Genomic DNA, 19,732 nt, shown 5'->3' on the forward strand with positions numbered 1-19,732 from the left:
TATTTGAAAGGCAAGTGATAGGGAAGGAGAAGGAGAAGGAGAGAGAGAGGTCTTCCATCTGGTGGTTCACTCTCCAAATGCCCGCAACAGCCAGGCTGAAGCCAGAAGATAGGAACCCCCATCCTGGTCTCCCACATGGGTGTCAGGGACCCAAGCACTTGGTCCATTCCCCGCTGCCTTCCCAGGTGCATTAGCAGGGAGCTAGATCAGAAGCTGAGGAACCGGGACTTGGACTGGCACTCTGCTGTAGCGTGCAGATATGTAGTGGCCACCTAACCCTCTGCGTCACAATGTTGGCTGCAAAATACCTGGTTTAGCTTTTGATTTCTGTATTCATGGTTGTAAGGTTGTGGTTGAACGTCTCGTATTTCAGTTTCTCTAAACCTGTTTATTTTATCTTTTAAAAGATTATTTATTTGAAAGGCAAAGTTACACACAGAGAGAAGGAGAGGCAGACAGAAAGCGAAGAGAGAGAGAGATCTTCTATCCGCTGGTTCACTCCCCAATTGGCCGCAACAGCCAGAGTTGCACCAATCCGAAGGCAGGGGCCAGGAGCTTCTTTGGTCTCCCACGTGGGTGCAGGGGTCCAAGGACTTGGGCCACCCTCTATTCCTTTCCCAGGCCATAGCAGAGCACTGGATCAAAAGTGGAGCAGTCAGGACTTGAACTGGCACCCATATGGGATGTCGACACTGCAAGCAACAGCAGCTTTACTCACAATGCCACAGCGCCGGCCCTTGAACTGCTTCTTTATATCCTTTGCCAGTTTTGTTTTGAATTGTTGGAATTTTTCTCATTGATTTGTCACAGTGTTGTTGGTGGTATGTTTTCCAGCTTTTCTCCCTGATTTCTCTGTAGATTTTGTCTATGGGGAATGTGTATACATGTGTGTATGTGCATTCTTGTGTATGCTTATGCATGCATGCGCCTATATACAATATCCATGTTTTTTGTTAAAGATTTATTTTATTTATTTGAAAGGCATAGTATCAAAGGGGTAGAGAAGGAGAGAGATCTTCCATCTGCTGGTTCACTCCCCAGATGGCTGCATCAGCAGACTGTGGGTCTGTCCTGAAACCAAGAACATGGACCTCCATCCTGGTCTCCCATGTGCATGGCAAGGATCCAAGTACTCAGGCCGTATTCTGTTGCCTCCCCAGGCACATTAGAAGGAAGCTGTATCAGAAACCAAGCAGCCAGGACTTAAACTGCTGCTGCAAAAATGGGACGCTGGCTTTGCAGCTGGTGGCTTAACCTACTGTGCCACAATGCCAAATTTTATTTTTTTTTGTCACACTTGCAAATATTTTCCCTCTTATTGCTCTGGGTTTTGTATCATTTTTTTTTTTTTTAAGATTTATTGTATTTATTTGAAGTTGGAGTTGCACAGAGAGGAAAGGCAGAGAGAGAGAGGTCTTCTATCCACTGGTTCACTCGCCAGTTGGCCGCAACAGCTGGAGCTGCGCCGATCCAAAGCCAGGAGCCAAGAGCTTCTTCCGGTCTGCCACGCAGGTGTAGGGGCTCAAGGACTTGGGCCATCTTCTACTGCTATCCCAGGCCATAGCAGAGAGCTGGATTAGAAAAGGAGTAGCCAGGACTAGAACCGGCACCCATATGGGATGCCAGCACTTCAGGCCAGGGCTTTAACCCGCTGCGCCACAGCGCTGACCCCTATGTCATTCTTTTGAAAGCTTACTTAACAAAGGCAAAATCCACAAAGGACAAGATTTAACTATATGAAAATGAAAAAATATCTTATAGGTAAATAATACTTGTACATGCTAAAAAATATGGGGAGAATAAAAAAAAGGAGAAAAGCTTCCCACAGTCTTAACCAGTGATAGGTCAGCATACTATTCCTCCAGGGTTTCCCTCTACTTAACCTTGTGCTGGCTTGTGTTATTGTGAGTCATTAGTACATAACTCTTGAAGAAGTAACTCTGCTTACTGATTATGCAGGCCTAGCTGCCTCCTGCTGCCTGTGTGAGCGCTGGTATGGCTCACTAGAGCCTTGGTAGCTGGTAAGCAGTTAGGGTGGGCAGAAGCTAGAGCAGGGAGTGCCAATACTGAAAAGTCATCACAATGGCATTCAGAAATGTCTTCATATAAAAGTGACTGCAAGTTGTATTTTCTTTCCTTTCATTCTGTTGTGCAACTTTCCCTCCCTGTTTAGTAATGTTCTTTTTACAGTGCCTGCATTTTTTCTTTTAAACCATGGAAAGGCAGCCAAAGCAAAAGGGTTTTTATTTCACATTTGAATCAGAGCTTTAAATAGAGATCATTGTACTTCTGGGGGGGCCATTGTGCTGGTGGCAGTATTAACCACAGAAAACTCTAGAGTTTTCTCTAATAAGGAACGTGAAATTCAGGAAATCTAAGTTGGGATTGCTTCCTTAGCCTTCTCTCTCAATCTCTCTCTTTTTCTAAAAAAAAAAGATTTATTTATTTGAAAGGCAGATAAAGATATGGGATAGAGAAAGAGATCTTCCATCTGCTGGTTTGCTTCTTAAATGGCCACAACGACTAGCTCTGGGCCACCCTGAAACCTGGAGCCAGGAACTCCATCTGAGTCTCCCATGTGGGTTGCAGGTTCCCAAGCAATGTGGCCTTCTGCTGGTGCTTTCCCAGGCACATTAGCCAGGAGCTGGATCAGAAGTGGCACTACCAGGACACTAACTTTTTGCTTGTATGGAATGCCGGTGTCTAAGGCTGGGCTTACTCCGCTGCACCACAGTGCCAGCCCCTTGGCTGTCCTGTGCTTCAGGAGGCCTCCTTTCAGTGCTCTGTTTTTTTGTTTGTTTTTGTTTTTATTTTTTTTTAGTTTTATTTACTTGAATGGCATGTCAGAGACAGAGAGCGAGAGAGAGAGCGCCTCTGTCTGCTGGTTCAGTACCCATATAAGCTGCAGCAAGGCTGAGCCAAGTTGAAGTCGGGAGCCTGGAACTTCAGGCAATTCTCCCATATGGGTGGCAGGGACCCAAGTACTTGGGTCATCATCTACTGCCTTCCCAGGTGCATTATCAGAGAGTTGGATCTGAAGGAGAGCAGCCGGGTTTTGAACTGGCACTCTGATATAGGATGCCAATGTTGTAAGTAGCACTTAATCCATGTGCCACAATGCCAGCCCTACGTTCTCTCTTTAATAAAATCTCAGTGAATAAGTGGAGATAAGAAAAATAATATGAAGTAATTAACTGTGGCAGTTACTTACTTGAAGTACCTGAAGTAGCTGAGAAGGAAGGGTGTCATTGTGGGTGAGAGCACATTTCATGGAGAGAGAGATGTATCTGGACTTGGTTCTTTTGAGCAAGGATGTGGGAGCACAGATTCTGTTTGACATCTGGGAAACTCTGCCATCCTAAACAATTGTCTTGTCTTGGTAGCTTCAAGGCATTGCTTTGGCTAGTTTCTGGGAATATTTCATCATATTGTTCAATAATTTACAAAGCTTAAATAAAAAATCATGTGAAGATTTAAGAAAATTCTTTTCTAGTATGATTAAAAGCTTTGTGTGACTAGTAGACTCTAATTATTGCCAGTCTGTTTCCCATAATTAGCTTTACTGTCTTGAATCCATGTGTATGAATTCATAATATAGATTTGTTGTCTATTCCAGTTCTTAATCTTGGTCTCAGGTTCTCTCTCACTTAGGACTCTTAAAAAATGATAAGAAAACTTATCCCAAAGTGGTAGAAAGAAGAAAAAGGAATTTGTCACTGAAAACTTTCAAAGAACATTAGGTATGATTGGTTCAGTGTTTAAATAGGGCATTATCAAAATTTTGCTTCTCTTTGTCTTTGGGGTGCTGATTTGATTGCCAAACTCTTTTTTTTTTTTTTTTTTTTTTTTTGACAGGTAGAGTGGACAGTGAGAGAGAGACAGAGAGAAAGGTCTTCCTTTGCCGTTGGTTCACCCTCCAATGGCCGCCGCGGCCGGCGCGCTGCGCTGATCCGATGGCAGGAGCCAGGTGCTTCTCCTGGTCTCCCATGGGGTGCAGGGCCCAAGCACCTGGGCCATCCTCCACTGCACTCCCTGGCCACAGCAGAGGGCTGGCCTGGAAGAGGGGCAACCAGGACAGAATCCGGCGCCCCAACCGGGACTAGAACCCGGTGTGCCGGCGCTGCTAGGCGGAGGATTAGCCTAGTGAGCCGCGGCGCCGGCGCCAAACTCTTAATGGAGCAAAAAAGCTGTTAACCCCAGCCTCACATCATTCAGGTTGAAGTCTAGTGATTGCTGGAGAGAAATAATCCTTACTTATCTCATGTTCTGCCCATTCAGTCTTAGCTTGAGTCTTCTGCACGTTTCTATTTTTATTTTATTTTATTTATTTATTTATTTATTTATTTATTTTTGACAGGCAGAGTGGACAGTGAGAGAGAGAGACAGAGAGAAAGGTCTTCCTTTGCCGTTGGTTCACCCTCCAATGGCCGCCGCAGTTGGCGCGCTGCGGCCTGCACACCGCGCTGATCCGATGGCAGGAGCCAGGAGCCAGGTGCTTTTCCTGGTCTCCCATGGGGTGCAGGGCCCAAGCACCTGGGCCATCCTCCACTGCACTCCCTGGCCACAACAGAGGGCTGGCCTGGAAGAGGGGCAACCGGGACAGAATCCGGCGCCCTGACTGGGACTAGAACCCGGTGTGCCGGCGCCGCTAGGCGGAGGATTAGCCTAGTGAGCCGCGGCGCCGGTCTTCTGCACGTTTCTAAACCAATTGCTGTGGCCAAGATGATGGAAAGTACTCATTGGTTCCATGCTTTACTGTTATTGTTGGTTTATACAGTATGGATTGAGGATGGCAGAGAGGGTGGATCTCTCTCTCTCTCTCTCTCTCTCTCTCTTTTTAATTTTATTTATTTGAAAGTCAGAGTTACACAGAGAGAGGAGAGGCAGAGAGAGAGAGAAGAGAAGGAGAGAGGTCTTTCATCCACTGGTTCACTCCTCAATTGGCTGCAACAGCTGGAGCTGTGCTGATACGAAGCCAGGAGCCAGGAGCTTCTTCTGGGTCTCACATGCGGGTGCAGAGGCTCAAGGACTTCGGCCATCTTCCACTGCTTTCTCAGGCCATAGCAGAGAGCTGTATCAGAAGTGGAGCAGTCTGGGCTGGCGCTGCGGATCAATAGGCTAATCTTCTGCCTGCGGTGCCGGCAAACCTGGTTCTAGACCTGGTTGGGGCGCCGGATTCTGTCCCGGTTGCCCCTCTTCCAGGCCAGCTCTCTGCTGTGGCCAGGGAGTGCAGTGGAGGATGGCCCAAGTGCTTGGGCCCTGCACCCCATGGGAGACCAGGAAAAGCACCTGGCTCCTGGCTCCTGCCATTGGATCAGCGCCGTGCGCCGGCCGCGGCGGCCATTGGAGGGTGAACCAACGGCAAAGGAAGACCTTTCTCTCTGCTCTCTGTCTCTCACTGTCCACTCTGCCTGTCAAAAAAAAAAAAAGAAAAAAGAATAGAAGTAGAGCAGTCGGGACTCGAACTGGAGCTCATATGGGATGGCTGTACTGCAAGCGGTGGCTTTACCTGCTGTGCCACAGCGCCAGCCCCAGAGAGGTGCATTTCTAAAAGAACAGTAGGACTTTTTTATCATGAGAATGCTGAAAGGGAGGTGAGTTCCTAGAAACACAGATCTACCTTAGGCTTCATGAAGTGTGTGGACCCACAGCAACCAACAATAAAAGTTACACCTTTTTTTTTTTTTTTTTTTTTTTTGGGTGTGAGCATTTGCTATAGCAGTTAAGACACTGGGATGCTGGCATCTCATATCAGAGTTCCTGGATTCAAGTCTGGGCTCCATTCCCAATTGCAGTTTTCTGCTAATGCCCTCCCTACGAGGCAGCATGAGTGAAGGTGGCCTGTTGGCAGTGTGAAATTCTCTATTCATCAGAGCTGTAGTGGAGATTAGAGGCAAGGGGTTTTTTAGGGATGTGTTGGAGGACACTGAAAAACTGTGTCGTATTTTATTTATAAAAAAATTTTTATTTGGGAAGCAGAGAGAGCTCCCATATTCTGACTATCTCCCCACATGCCTGTAGTGGCCCACTGAGGCCAAAGTTGGGAACTTGGAACTCTACCCAGGTCTCCCACGTGAGTGGTAGGAACCCAATCAGTTGAGCCATTGCTGACAGCCATCACTGCTGCTTTCTAGGGTCTGCATTAGTAGGAAGCTGGGATCAGGAGCCAGAGGCAAGTATTGAACTGAGGTAAGCCAATATGGAAGCTGGCTTAACTACTGCTCCTGACACCCACCCGGACTCTGTTGAGTCTGTTTGTACACAGTTGGTGCTCCACAGTAAGCCAACTCTTGTCATCAGTGTCTCAAGGCTAACATTGGCTGGGGTCTTAGAATGGCTTATTGTAGGAGATTAATGGGATAAGTGACAGTCTCTGCTGCACAGCTGGTTCCAAGGCCATAATGATAGTCCTCATGTCCCTCCACCTCCACCCATTCTAGAGTTGCTTACTTTTGGCCAGACTTCAGCTGGTCTAGGTTGCTTGCCTGAGACCATTACTCCTGAGGAGTCTGAGCTCTCATCACGTCTTTGCCCTCTGCTGAAGTTGCCTGTTGGAAGGCAACATGTGGGAAGCATGGAGAACCATCTGGTAGATTCAGTTACCTGCAAGGTAGCGTCAGTTGTAGCAGCCATTGTAATGACTCCTTTTCTTGCCTACTTGTTTATCTGCATAAGCCCTCCAGTAGTTGTTAACTTCGGATTCAGATTAAAGGTCCCTTGATAAAAATGTTTTCTCTAGGAATAGGATCTCTATTCCCAGTAGAGCCTAAAGTTGCAGGGATGGGAACCAAGTATTTAATTTGGTCTCTGGAATCGTAGGAACCAATCTTAACTTCCAGTTTCACCTCTGATTGTACTTTGAGGATGTATTTACTGCATTTTGGAGGCCAATCCAGTATTCTCTTGGGCTTTTTTTTTTTCTTTTTGATGATATCACAGACTGTGAGATCGCAACCTAGAACCCATTTTTATGCTTCTTTTTTTTTTTTTTTTTAAAGATTTATTTATTTATTTGACAGAGTTACAGAGGGAGAAGAAAGGCAGAGAGAGAGGTCTACCATCTGTTGGTTCAATCCCCACATGACAGTAATGGCCTGGGCTGGGCCAGGCCAAAGCCAGGAATCAGGAACTTTTCTGGATCTCCCATACGGGTGCAGGAGCCCATGCACTTGGGCCCTCCTCCACCGCTTTCCCAGGCCACAGCAGGGAGCTGGACCGGACGTGGAAGCAGCTGGGTCTTGAACGGCATCCCATCTGGCGCTTCAGGCCAGGGCATTAACCCACTGTGCCACGGCACTGGCTCTTTATGCTTCCTTTTGCAAAAAAAAAAGGGGGGGGGGGTCTGAGGTGGTATTAGGCCCCATGTGGCGAATCAGCTACCCTTGGACAGTGGTGGTGGTTGAGGTATTAGAGGCAGAGAGAGCAAGCTCTGCTGGACTTACTGATAGTGCCGGCCCGAGCAAATTGCTGTCCCTCTCCTGGTGGGAGAGGTCCAGTGTAATCAGCTTGCCATGGGCTCATCTTGTTGAAGAGCTGTGACACACGGAGCCTTATGGTTGGCAGTGCTGGTGGTTTTCATCATTTGCTGGCTGATGTGATCTTGGGCAAGTCACTTCAATTTTCATAAAAAAGAAATAGGATGATAGTATCCCCCTTGTAGCTTTATTATAAAAACTAAATTAGCTAATATATGTAAAGCACTTAAAATAGTACCTGACACTTAAATGTTAGATAAGTATTAACTATTAAATTGTTACCAATTCTTCAGAGTTGGGGAGAATTAGATTTTGAGACTTTTTTTTTTTTTTTTTTTTTTTTTGTAATACAGAGTATGTAATATCCAGACTTCTTGGATAATCAAGTAAAAAGAAGAATCCAAGCTAGAAGACTTTAGTCACTTGTGTGACTTACTAGTCATTCAGAATTAAGGGATCCCTAGATAAAACAAAACCACTGTGCTGATTGAGGCAAAAGGTGCCTTTCTGTATAAATTGGGTATGTAAATAGTCTCAGCTACTTATTACACATAAGTTTCAGCTCCCAAATTCATAACCTTATTTGTATTTGCTTTCAACTTAAAAAATTGTCTAAGGCTACTTATTTAAAAAAATTTGTCTGAATCCATTTGCCTGTTGTGTTGACATGGGGACAAGGGATACGTGCATCTCCTTTTATCCTGGTTCAGTGACACTACTCAAGTCTTGACAGAAGCAGTTACTCCTTGAGTCCCCACTTGTGCTTCCTTCCCTCTTCCTGGGAGGGCTGTTTCAACTCTGTTGCCACTTCTGGATTCCCATTCAGGGTTAAACCCCCTCCAGCCTGATTTCTTCCTTCCTGATTAAATGGAATCTGAACTTGTAAAGATCTCTGTGTTGCTAAATGCAGGGAATGCACTTCTGTTGTTATCTCAGCTTCTGAGTAGCTTTTGCCATTGTGCCCACCTCAGCTTCTTAGAATACTTTCATCTTTTCAGAGGCCCCAGCATTTTCTGCTTTTCTTCCTATCCTTCTGGCCACCTGTTAGTTTATTTGCTAGCTTTTCTTCTCTGCCTCTTAACCACAGGCAGATTGTTCTGTAGCATCGTCAGCTCTCATCTTTCTCACTCTGCATACTCTGACCTCTTCACTTCAATATTCTTGGTTCCCTAATTAAAGCTCTCCCACCCCCTTGGCCGGCACCCAGCACTCCCGGTTTCTAGTCCCGGTTGCCCCTCTTCCAGTCCAACTCTCTGCTGTGGCCCGGGAAGGCAGTGGAGGATGGCCCAAGTGCTTGGGCCCCGCACCCGTATGGGAGACCAGGAGGAAGCTCCTGGCTCCTGGGTTCGGATCAGCATAGTATGCTGGCCGTGGCGGCCATTTAGGGGGTGAACCAATGGAAGGAAGACCTTTGTCTCTCTCTCTCTCTCTCTCACTGTATAACTCTGCCTGTTTAAAAAAAAAAAAAGCTCCCCCACTTCCAAGATTTGTTTATTATTTGAAAGTCATAGAGAGAGGGAGAGACAGAGAGAGAGAGATCTCTTGTCAGCTGGTTCACTTCCTAAGTGGCCGTGAAGGCTGGAGCTGGGTCATACTGAAGCCAGGAGCCAGGAGCTTCATTCAGTTCTCCTGTGTGGCAGGGCCCAGGCACTGCTTTTCCCAGACCATTAGAGGGGAGCTGGATCAGAAGTAGTGCAGCTGGGGCTTGAACCAGGGTCCATGTGGGATTCTGGCATCACAATTGGAGGCTTTACCTGCTATGGTATGATGCCAGCCCCAGTTAAAACTTTTGTATTTTGGTAAATAAGTCTTTTAATACTGATATAATTCTATAAAGATCATCATGTCATTAATTTGGACATTTAAGTATAAAATAGTCATAGATTATGCAGGATTCAGACTACACATCTGTGCATACCTGGAATGAACTCGTAAGTGTAACAACAATTGAAATTTAAATACTGCTGAAGTCTAATGTGAATCTTGACGGCTACCCAGCTTATTCTTGAGTATCAGAAAATAACGATTTTTACATCTGTTTTACTAGCTGAGTTGAGAATCTGCAAACTAAAAATTAGGAATATTAGGCATGTTTTAGAACTATTTAATTGCACCTTAAATTTTTTGGTTTAATTTGATTCTTTGTGGTTATTCATATTGTCATAAGGGAATTTCTAAAAGTTACTGTTATTTTGTAGTTCCATGAGTAGTTCCAATGTAATGAGGGTTTGTTTGATGAACACTGCCCTCCTGTGGTTGAAGTAAGCTAAATGTTTTATAAAGTACTAGTCTCCATTTATATTGATCATGTAGTAGAAGAATGTAATAGTTAATCTAGTATTTTTACACATATGATTATATGGGGCCATTTTGTTTTTTATCTCCTCTCCCTCTAAGGTTTTTGCACATTTTTCTCATTTCCATGCATATTTTCTTAAGTGAATTAAAAGGGTTAAGTGTAAATGAAAGAAAAATTGTTATTGAAAGGAAGGAAGGTACATTTAAGTGGAGAAGTCTTGAAAGAAAAACAAGGCCAATTAATTACAATGTATAACATTAATAAGAAGGGCCTGGGTTGGAGTCCTGGCTTTGCTTGTGGTTCTAGCTTGCTACTGTTACACTCCTCGGGAGGCAACAGCTGATGGCTATTGGATCCCTGCCACCCACATGGGAGACCTAGATTGAGTTCTCGCTCCTTTCTTTGGCCTGCCCCAATCCCAGGTGTTGTGGGCAGTTGAGGAGTGAACAAGTAGATGGAAGATCTCTGTTTTTCTCTCTCTGCTCTTCAAATACATAAAAATTCATAAATAAAACATTTAAAAATTCTACATGTGAACAAGCCTCTAGGTGTAAATTCTTTTTTTTTTTTTTTTTTTTTTTTGACAGGCAGAGTGGACAGTGAGAGAGAGAGAGACAGAAAGGTCTTCCTTTGCCGTTGGTTCACCCTTCAATGGCCGCCGTGGCCGTCGCACCGCGCTGATCCGATGGCAGGAGCCAGGTACTTATCCTGGTCTTCCATGGGGTGCAGGGCCCAAGCACTTGGGCCATCCTCCACTGCACTCCCGGGCCATAGCAGAGAGCTGGCCTGGAAGAGGGGCAACTGGGACAGAATCCGGTGCCCTGACCGGGACTAGAACCCAGTGTGCCGGCGCTGCAAGGCGGAGGATTAGCCTAGTGAGCCGCGGCGCCGGCCGTAAATTCTTTTTTCTGAAAATAGAAGGGGTCAGAGAACCATGCAATTAGCAAAATACAGAATGTGGAACACTTAGTACATAGTCTGCTTGTTTTTTTCAGTATGTAAATTAGAACGAAAAAGAGTGAGAAGACACTTTAAGACACATTTTAAGGGGCCAGTGCGGTGGTGTAGAAGGCTAAGCCTCTGCCTACCATGCTGGCATCTTGTAGGGGCACTAGTTTGAGTCCCAGCTGCTCCTCTTCTGATTCAGCTCTCTGCCTGTGGCCTGGGAAAGTAGTGGAAGATGGCCCAAGTATTTGGGTTCTTGCACCCGCGTGGGAGACCCAGAGAAAATCCTGCTTTGGACTGGCCCAGCTCTGGCCGTTGCAGCCATTTGGGGTGTGAACCAGAGGATGGCAGCTTCTCTTTGTCTCTTCCTCTCTGTCTGTAGCTCTACCTCTCAAATAAAAAGTGTTTAAAATAAAAAAAAATACATATTAACCAAATGCTGTATATATTATTCCTTGGGTATTAGTTTGAACTGTTTAAAAAGTTTTTTTCCCCCATGAAATTATAGGACTAAATAGCTTGGTATTACAAAATTGTAGTTAGTTTCTGAGGTGTCATTGTTTTCAAATTTGCATAATAAGAACTTTTTAAAGGGACAGGCATTTGGCAGTCCTTAAGACACTGCTTTGGGCAGGGGCCATGGCTCAATAGGGTAATCCTCCACCTGCGGCACCGGCACACCGGGTTCTAGTCCCGGTCGGAGCACCGGATTCTGTCCTGGTTGCCCCTCTTTCAGGCCAGCTCTCTGCTGTGGCCTGGGAGTGCAGTGGAGGATGGCCCAAGTGCTTGGGCCCTGCACCCGCATGGGAGACCAGGAGGAAGCACCTGGCTCCTGGCTTCGGATCAGCGCAGTGTGCCTGCTGCAGCGTGCCGGCCGCAGCGGCCATTGGAGGGTGAACCAACGGCAAAGGAAAACCTTTCTCTCTCTCTCTCACTGTCCACTCTGCCTGTAAAAAAAAAAAAAAAAAAAAAGACACTGCTTTGGAAGTTTCCAGCCCATATTGGAGTTCCTGGATTTGAGTCTTGGCTCCCCTTTCAGTTTTCTTTCTCTCTTTTTTTAAAAATTTATTTATTTGAAAGTCAGAGTTACACACAGAGAGAAGGAGAGACAGAGAAAGAGAGAGAGAGAGGCAGGCCTTCCATCTGCTGGTTCACTTCCCCAACTGGCTGCAATGGCTATAGCTGTGCCAATCTGAGATAATATATATCTATATATTTTTATTTGACAGGCAGAGTTAGACAGTGAGAGAGAGCGAGAGACAGAAAGAAAGGTCTTCCTTCCGTTGGTTCACCCCCCAAATGGCTGCTAGGGCCGGCTTCGCTGATCCGAAGCCAGGAGCCAGGAGCTTCCTCCTGGTCTCTGATGCGGGTGCAGGGGCCTAAGCACTTGGGCCATCCTCCACTGCCTTCCTGGTTCACAGCAGAGAGCTGGACTGGAAGAGGAGCAACCGGGACTAGAAAGAGTCAGAAAGAAAGAAATCTCCCACCTCCTGGTTAACTCCACAAAGGCCTGCAACTGAAGGGGCTGGGCCAGGCTAAAGCCAGGAGTCAGGAACTCAGTATAAGTCTCCAGGGAACCAAGTACTTGGCCCATCATCCACTGCCTTCCCAGGTGCCTTAGTGGGGAGCTGGATGGGGAGTGGAACAGCTGGGACTTGAACTGGCACTTTGCCATGGGATGCCAGCATTACCACTGGTAGTTTAACCCGCGCCCCACTTTCCATTTTTACTAATTTAAAGATAAAGAACCTTTGGCTGCTAAAAGATGCCAGTGATGAGTACGTGTTTGGTGCAGTGGTTAAGATGCTGCTTGGGACATTCACATCCTTTATCAGAGTGCTCTCTTCCTGATTCCTACTGATGAACACCCTGGGAGGCAGCAGGTGCTGGCTTATGTGTTTGGGTCTCTTCCACTCATGTGGGATTGAGTTCATGATTTCTGGCTTTGGCCTGACCCAGCACCTCCTGTTACAGGTACAGGATAATAAGCCAGTGAGCGGGAGATCTCTGTCTCTGTCCCTCTGTATCTCTCTCTCTCTCCCTCCCTCCATCCCTTCCTCTCCCCCTCTCTCCCCTTCTCTCCCCCTCTCTCCCCCTCCTTCCTACCTCCCTTCCTCTCTCTCTCCCTTCCCCCCTCTTCCCTGCCTTCTTTTCAAATAAATAAATAAAGACTTACAAATAAAAATCTTACATTAAAAAATGGATAACTATAGGACAGGCATTTAGTGTAGTGGCTTAAGTTGCTGATTGGGATGCCAATGCCTGCAAACCTGGTTTTCTGCTCTGCTTCAGCTCCAGCTTCCTGCTAATGTGCATCCTGGGAGACAGCAGATGACCCCTCTTGAGTCCCTGTCACCCATGTGGGAGACCTGGAAGTAGTTTCAGGCTCCTGGCTCCATCCTAGCCCAGCTTGTACTTTTGAGTATATTTGGGGACAAACTATCAGAAGATATGTCTCTGTGTGTGTGTCTCTGCATTTCAAATAAAATGAAAATAAATAAACCCACTTGAAATAAAAATAAAGGGAAACCAGAATTGACTTAAAAAGCATTTTATAAGAATGGGAATAAGGAGGTAGGGAGGAGGAAGAGGGGTGGGAGTGTGGGTAGGAGTGTGGGTATGGTGGGAAGAATCACGGTGTTCCTAAAGTTGTACTTAGGAAATGCATGAAGTTTGTATGCCTTAAATAAAAGATTTTTTTGGGAAAAAATCATTTTAAATCAAATCTGTTGATAGTGATTTTCTTCAGATGAGAATGTCTTGATTTCTCTCTGATTCTGATAGGGAATTTCAGACTAGTAATTCTTTTCTTTTGGCACTTTTATTAAAAAGATTTATTTCTTTATTTGAAAGGCAGGGTTACAGAGAGAGAGAGGTCTTCCACCTGTTGGTTCTCTCTCCAAATGGCCACAATGGACAGAACTGGGCCAATCTGAAGACAGGAGCCAGGTGTTTCTTCTGGGTCTCCCACATGGGTGCAGAGGCCCAAGGACGTGGGCCATCTTCCACTGCTTTCCCAGGCCATAGCCGAGAGCTGGATTGGAAGTAGAACAGCTAGAGCTCGAACCAGTTCCCATGTGGGATGCTGGCGCTGCAGGCAGTGACCTAACCAGCTATGCCACAGCACTGGCCCCCTTTTTTTGCACTTTAAAATGTTTTCCTATTGCTTATGCCCTCCCTGGTTTTAGATGAGAAATCCACAATCATTTGAATTATTCTTCTAATTGGGATACATTAATTTTTCCTGATTGTTTTCAGAAAATTCTGGTTGCTTTCAGGAGTTTTTTGTAGTTTGATGTAATGTATCTAGGATGTATTTCTTTGAATCTGTCTTGTGTGAAAATCGTTGATCATTTTGACATAAGTGCTGTTTTCCCCCAAATTTGAGGATTTCCTGCAGTTAGATTTTTTTTAAAGATTTATTTATTTATTTGAAATAGTTACAGAGAGGCAGAGGCAGAGAGAGAGGTCTTCCATCTGCTGGTTCACTGCCAAAATGACCACAGTGGACAGAGCTGGGCTGATCCGAAGCCAGGAGCCAGGAGCTTCTTCGGGATCTCCCATGCGGGTGCAGGGCCCAAGGACTTGGGCCATCCTCCACTGCACTCCCGGGCCACAGCAGAGAGCTGGACTGGAAGAGGAGCAACCAGGACAGAACCGGCGCCCTGACCGGGACTAGAACCCAGTGTGCTGGCGCCACAGGCAGAAGATTAGCCTATTGAGCCGTGGCGCCGGCCTACTTATTTATTTTTTAAGATTTTTTATTTATTTGAGAGGTAAAGTTACAAAGAGAAAGGTCTTCCATCCATTGGTTCACTCCCCAAATGGGTGCAATGGCTGGAACTGGGCCAATCCAAAACCAGGAGCCAGGACTTTCTTCCAGGTCTCCCGTGGGGATGCAGAGGCCCAAATACTTGGGCCATCTTCCACTGCTTTACCAGGCCACAGCAGAGAGCTGGATCAGAAGAGGAATAGCCGGGACTAGAACTGGCGTCTATATGGGATGCTGGTGCTGCAGCTGGAGGCTTAGCCCACTATACCATGATGCTGACCCTTTCCTTATTTTTAAATTTTCTCTGTATTCCTCAGGTTAGTTAATTTCTGCTGATCTTTCAAATCACTGTCTCTCTCTTTCTCATTCCCCTGCTGCTATTGAGCCCTTAGAGGAAATCTCAGTTTTTAAATTTTGATTATTTTTTAGTTCTAATGTTTTATTTTATTTCATATATAAATATAAAATATGAAATTAAACAGTGAAACAAATAAGCATTCATAAATGTATTTTGCTGAGACTGCTGTGTTCATCTTTACTTCCTGAAGCATAGTTAAAGTAGATGCTTTTGTCTGAGAGTTTAATATCTGTGTCATCTTGGTTTTTTGTGTGTAGCTTGTTTTTTTATTAGTCGAACTTTTTGTGGTTTTATGTGTCAGGTGATTTTGGATTGTATATTAGGCATTTTAATGCTTTGTTACAATCTTGTCATGTTGACAATATTTTTTGAAGGGTGTATGGAAAGGTTTTTTTTTTTTTAAAGCAGGCATTTGAACTGTTAAGTTCAGGTTGTAAATTTCTACATACTTTCTGTACACTATAATTCCAGTGTCTAGTTTTCACAGCCTTTACACAGCTATTTCAAACTGTCCTGTTTGTGACACATAGTGACTAGTTTGGCAGCTGGATATTGGTCTATCTTATAACACAGTCATCTTTTGGTAACTGGTAGAGATTGCAATAACAAAGTCTGCAAGTGCTTGAGTCCCTTACATAAAATGGTGTAATATCTGCATTTAACCTTTGTAGCTCTCCTGTATACTTTGTTTCTAGATAACTTATAATACCTAATACTATGTAAATAGTTGTTATACTGTATTTAGATGTAAATAGTTGTTATACTGTATTTAGATAGTAATGACAGGAACAGAGAGTATGTAGGTGTTCAGTACGAATATATTGATTTGTTCTCCCTGAAAACTGCATTTCTGGCCCATGATTGGTTGAATCTACAAAAGCAGAATCTGTGGATACAGGAAGCTGACCTTATGTTGTTCAGGATCAGATGCACGTGTGTATAGCAGCACCAGGGCCTGGAAGTACTATAGAACTTCATATATCGCTTTCTGAAGCTCGTTCATCTTTGTGAGTAACCTGACACTTTTTGGCTTCTTGTGACCCCTATTTCATGTCCTTTTGAGGTTTTGTTTGTTTTTTAAAGATTTATTTGTTTAAAAGTGAGTTATACAGAGAGAGAAGGAGAGGCAGAGAGAGAGGTCTTTCATCTGCTGGTTCACTCCCCAGTTGGCTGCAATGGCCAGAGCTGCGCCAATCCGAAGCCAGGAGCCAGGAGCTTCTTCTGGGTCTCTCACGCAGATTCAGGGGCCCAAGGACTTGGGCCATCTTCTACTGCTTTCTCAGGCCATAGCAGAGAGCTGAATTGGAAGAGGAGCAGCTGGGACTTGAACCGGCACCCACGTGGGATGCTGGCACTGCAAGTGGCGGCTTTACCCGCTAAGCCACAGTGCCGGCCCAGTTCTGTTTCTGTTTCACTGTTCATTTCTGCAACTGAATTCAGTGCCAAGCATCAGGATAATAGAGAAAGAATGTCGGTCCTAGGGATTTTCCCTGTGCTTATGGGACCAGAAGTGTTCCATGTTGAAAGTTTTAGGTCCCTGTATAGTTACTGTTAGTATCATCACTGCCATAGCATCTTTGAGGTTGTTGCTTGGAGCAGGGACAGAGAGAAAAAGAACATCTCAGGGGTTTTCTTCTTCCTTTAGCTAACACTTACGAAGATCCTTTTCACTGTGCCTCAAACCAAAAAAAGGGGTGTTTTTTTTCTTGGAGTGCTTTCTGTCTGCACAGTTTGGAGTTGTGGGCTGCCTTTGAGTCCAGGCTGTTTACTAGAGTAAACAAAACCAGGAAACTAACTGCTGGGCTGGTGGTACTTCTAGTTGTGGTTTCCTCCCTATGCCACGTGCTCTCGTTTTCAAATAGCTGCTCTGTGCATTGTGCCCAGGCTTTTAGTTGCATGTAGTGGGAGAGACAGCATGGACTATACCTACTCTGTCTTACTGGAACTAGAATGTAGATATCATTTAAATTTCATTGTAAATTTTATATACATTTGTTTTGGTTAAGAATTTTTTGCATATCCATGCTGTACTAGGCTTTGCTGGAAATGGATAGAAATACTAGAAATGGATAATCTTGAGGTGCTAATAGTAGTCACAGAGGTGGGATATAGGGAAGGAGGCAGAAAGTAAACAATTTCGTTCTAGTTAATAGTGAATAAGTAGTCTTTTTGGTCACCCATAAACTTACTGTTTATGACTAAAGGAGGGAAGACTGGTTTATATTCAGTTACTTCTCTCCTTATCTGAAAATGTAAGGAATAAAAATCTCTGGGTATTATGTTCTGGATGTAATTATTAAGACATACGTATATAATTACATAGATAATTAAAATAAGAAGGAATAATTTATTATTATATACTTGTTTCTCAGGTCTTAGAAAAATATCCTAATACACCCATGAGTCATAAAGAAATTCTTCAAGTTATCCAGAGAGAAGGACTAAAAGAAATCAGGTGAGTTATTTAAATATTATTAGTAGCAATTATAATAATTAGAGTATTTGGTAGTATATAGTAGTGTGCATTCGTACTAAAGATTGATTATATAGTAATGAATGCTTTTATAATTTCAGATTTATTTAGCTGTCAGATTTTTGGAGATTTTAAGTCTTAGCACAGTTGTAAAACTGAAAGTGAGTTAAAAAATATTCTTATCAACGAAGAGGGCAGCTGTTTCCAAGCCCATGCATTTTAGTTTTTGTGAAGGCCTGGAGCCATCTTCAAGCCGTCATTCATCACTCGAGGCTTTGAGGTAATAAGCTTGGTCATCAGCAGCTAAAAATTACTCCAGTGCTAGAGGTAGACAGGCGAGGAAGAAGTCACACTGGCCAAAAAGGATAAAATGCAGTATTATATGTCAAATAATAAGTCTTATGTTCAAATATAATAGACAGGGGTCAATTTGTATAGGATCAAAGATGGCACACTGTAATTTCTGAGAGCTATTATTACAATGTCACAAAATAGTCATTCTTCATAATCAAGACTTTTTTCATCAAGAAATGTTAAAATCATATTAAGCATGCTTTGTCTATTAAGACAGAAATTTGGGAGTCTATATTAGACAAACTTTCATTAAGATAGGAAAAGACTGCGGTGCTTTCAAACTGCTACTAGTAGTTCTTTGTATAGATATTGTGAAACACCCTTAGGGAAGGGGTTCAGAATTTTGAGGGATTTTTTTTTTTTTTTTAATTCTTTTATCTTCCCCCGAAAACCTTTTGTTTAAGGTATACAAACTTCATGCCTTTCTTAAATACAACTTTAGGAACATGGTGATTTGTCCCACCATACCCGCCCTCCCCCCTGCATTCCCACCCTTCTTTCTCCTTTCTCTCCTATTCCCATTTTTTACTAAGATCTATTTTCAGTTAACTTTATACACATAAGGTTAACTCTGTGCTAAGTAAAGAGTTCAACAAATAGTATGAAAAAACAATACTGTTCCTCAATGGTTGAGACGAGGGCTGTTCAAAGGCATCACATCTCAAAACTGTCAATTTCACTTCTATAGATTACCTTTTAGGTGGCTCTGTTAATTACCACAGATCAGGGAGAACATATGGTGTTTGTCCTTTTGGGATTGGCTTATTTCTCTAGGTATAATGTTTTCCAATTGCATCCATTTTGTTGCAAATGACAGGATTTCATTTTTTTTTTTTTAACTGCTGTGTGGTATCCCATGGTATACATTTCCCATAATTTCTTTATTCATTCTAAAGTTGATGGACATTTGGGTTGATTTCATAACAGTATAGTGAGTTGAGCTGCAATAAACATGGGGTACAGATAACTCTTTCATATGCTGATTTCATTTCCCTTGGGTAAATGCCCAGGAATGGGATGGCTGGGTTATATGGTAGGTCTATATTCAGCTTTCTGAGGTATCTCCATACTGTCTTCCATGATGGCAGTACCAGTTTACATTCCTACCAACAGATTAGGGTATCTTTTTCCCCACATTCTCACCAGCATTTGTTTGTTGATTTCTTTTTTTCCTTCCTTCCTCCCTCCCTCCTTCTTTCATTCTTTCATTTTGACAGGCAGAGTTAGACAGTGAGAGAGAGAGACAGAGAGAAAGGTCTTCCTTTTCCGTTGGTTCACTCCCCAACGGCCGCTGTGGCCTGCGTACTGCGGCCGGCGCACTGCGCTGATCCGGAACCAGGTGCTTCTGCTGGTGTCCCATGTGGGTGCAGGGCCCAAGGACTTGGGCCATCCTCCACTGCCTTCCTGGGCCACAGCAGAGAGCTGGACTGGATGAGGAGCAACCGGGACAGAATCGGCGCCCCGACTGGGACTAGAACCCGGTGTGCCAGCACTGTAGGCGGATGATTAGCCTACTGAGCCGTGGCGCCGGCTGTTTGTTGATTTCTGTATGAAAGCCATTTTAACAGGGGTGAGGTGAAACCTCATTGTGGTTTGATTTGCATTTCTCTGGCTAGTGATCCTGAGCATCTTTTCATGTGTCTGTTGGCCATTTGAATTTCCTCTTTTGAAAAAATGCCTGTTTAAGTCCTTTGTCCATTTCTTAAGTGGGTTGTTTGTTTTGTTGTTGTTGAGTTTCTTGAGCTCTTTATTTAGTCTGGATATTAATCCTTTATCAGTTACATAGTTTGCAAATAATTTCTCCCATTCTGTTGGTGACCTCTTCACTTTGCTGGTTGTTTCATTTGTAGTGCAGAAGCTTCTCAATTTGATGTAATTCCATTTGTCAATTTTGGCTTTGATTGCCTGTGTCTCTGGGGTCTTTTTCCAATAACTCTTTGCCTATGCCAATGGCTTGCATGGTTTCCCAGTGTTTTCTAATAACTTGATGGTATTGGGTTATAGATTTCAGTCTTTGACCCATGATGAGTGGGTTTTTGTGTGGGGTGTGAGGTAG

General features: G+C 44.1%; 1 protein-coding gene across 10 annotated transcripts in view; it reads left to right on the forward strand.

Annotated features, from left to right (window-relative positions):
* ASXL2 (ASXL transcriptional regulator 2) overlaps positions 1 to 19,732 on the forward strand; it is a 175,303-nt gene that overhangs the window by 34,214 nt on the left and 121,357 nt on the right. For 8 of the 10 annotated variants that reach the window (XR_011386742.2, XM_051843110.3, XM_008254662.5 and 5 more), the window contains exon 2: positions 17,222 to 17,304. The exons of 1 other annotated variant lie outside the window; for it this stretch is intronic. Coding sequence is in view for 7 of the 9 variants with exons in the window: in XM_051843110.3 (XP_051699070.3) it covers positions 17,222 to 17,304 (83 nt within the window). In the remaining 2 variants the exon portion in view is untranslated. Of the gene's footprint in view, positions 1 to 10,361; positions 10,474 to 17,221; positions 17,305 to 19,732 lie in introns of all 10 variants that reach the window. One more of the 10 variants, XM_089326715.1, reaches the window with a different exon arrangement.

Source organism: Oryctolagus cuniculus, chromosome 2 (assembly GCF_051225735.1).
Source record: "Oryctolagus cuniculus isolate XC-2025 breed Fujian yellow rabbit chromosome 2, ASM5122573v1, whole genome shotgun sequence".
NCBI classification, from domain to species: Eukaryota; Metazoa; Chordata; class Mammalia; order Lagomorpha; family Leporidae; genus Oryctolagus; species Oryctolagus cuniculus.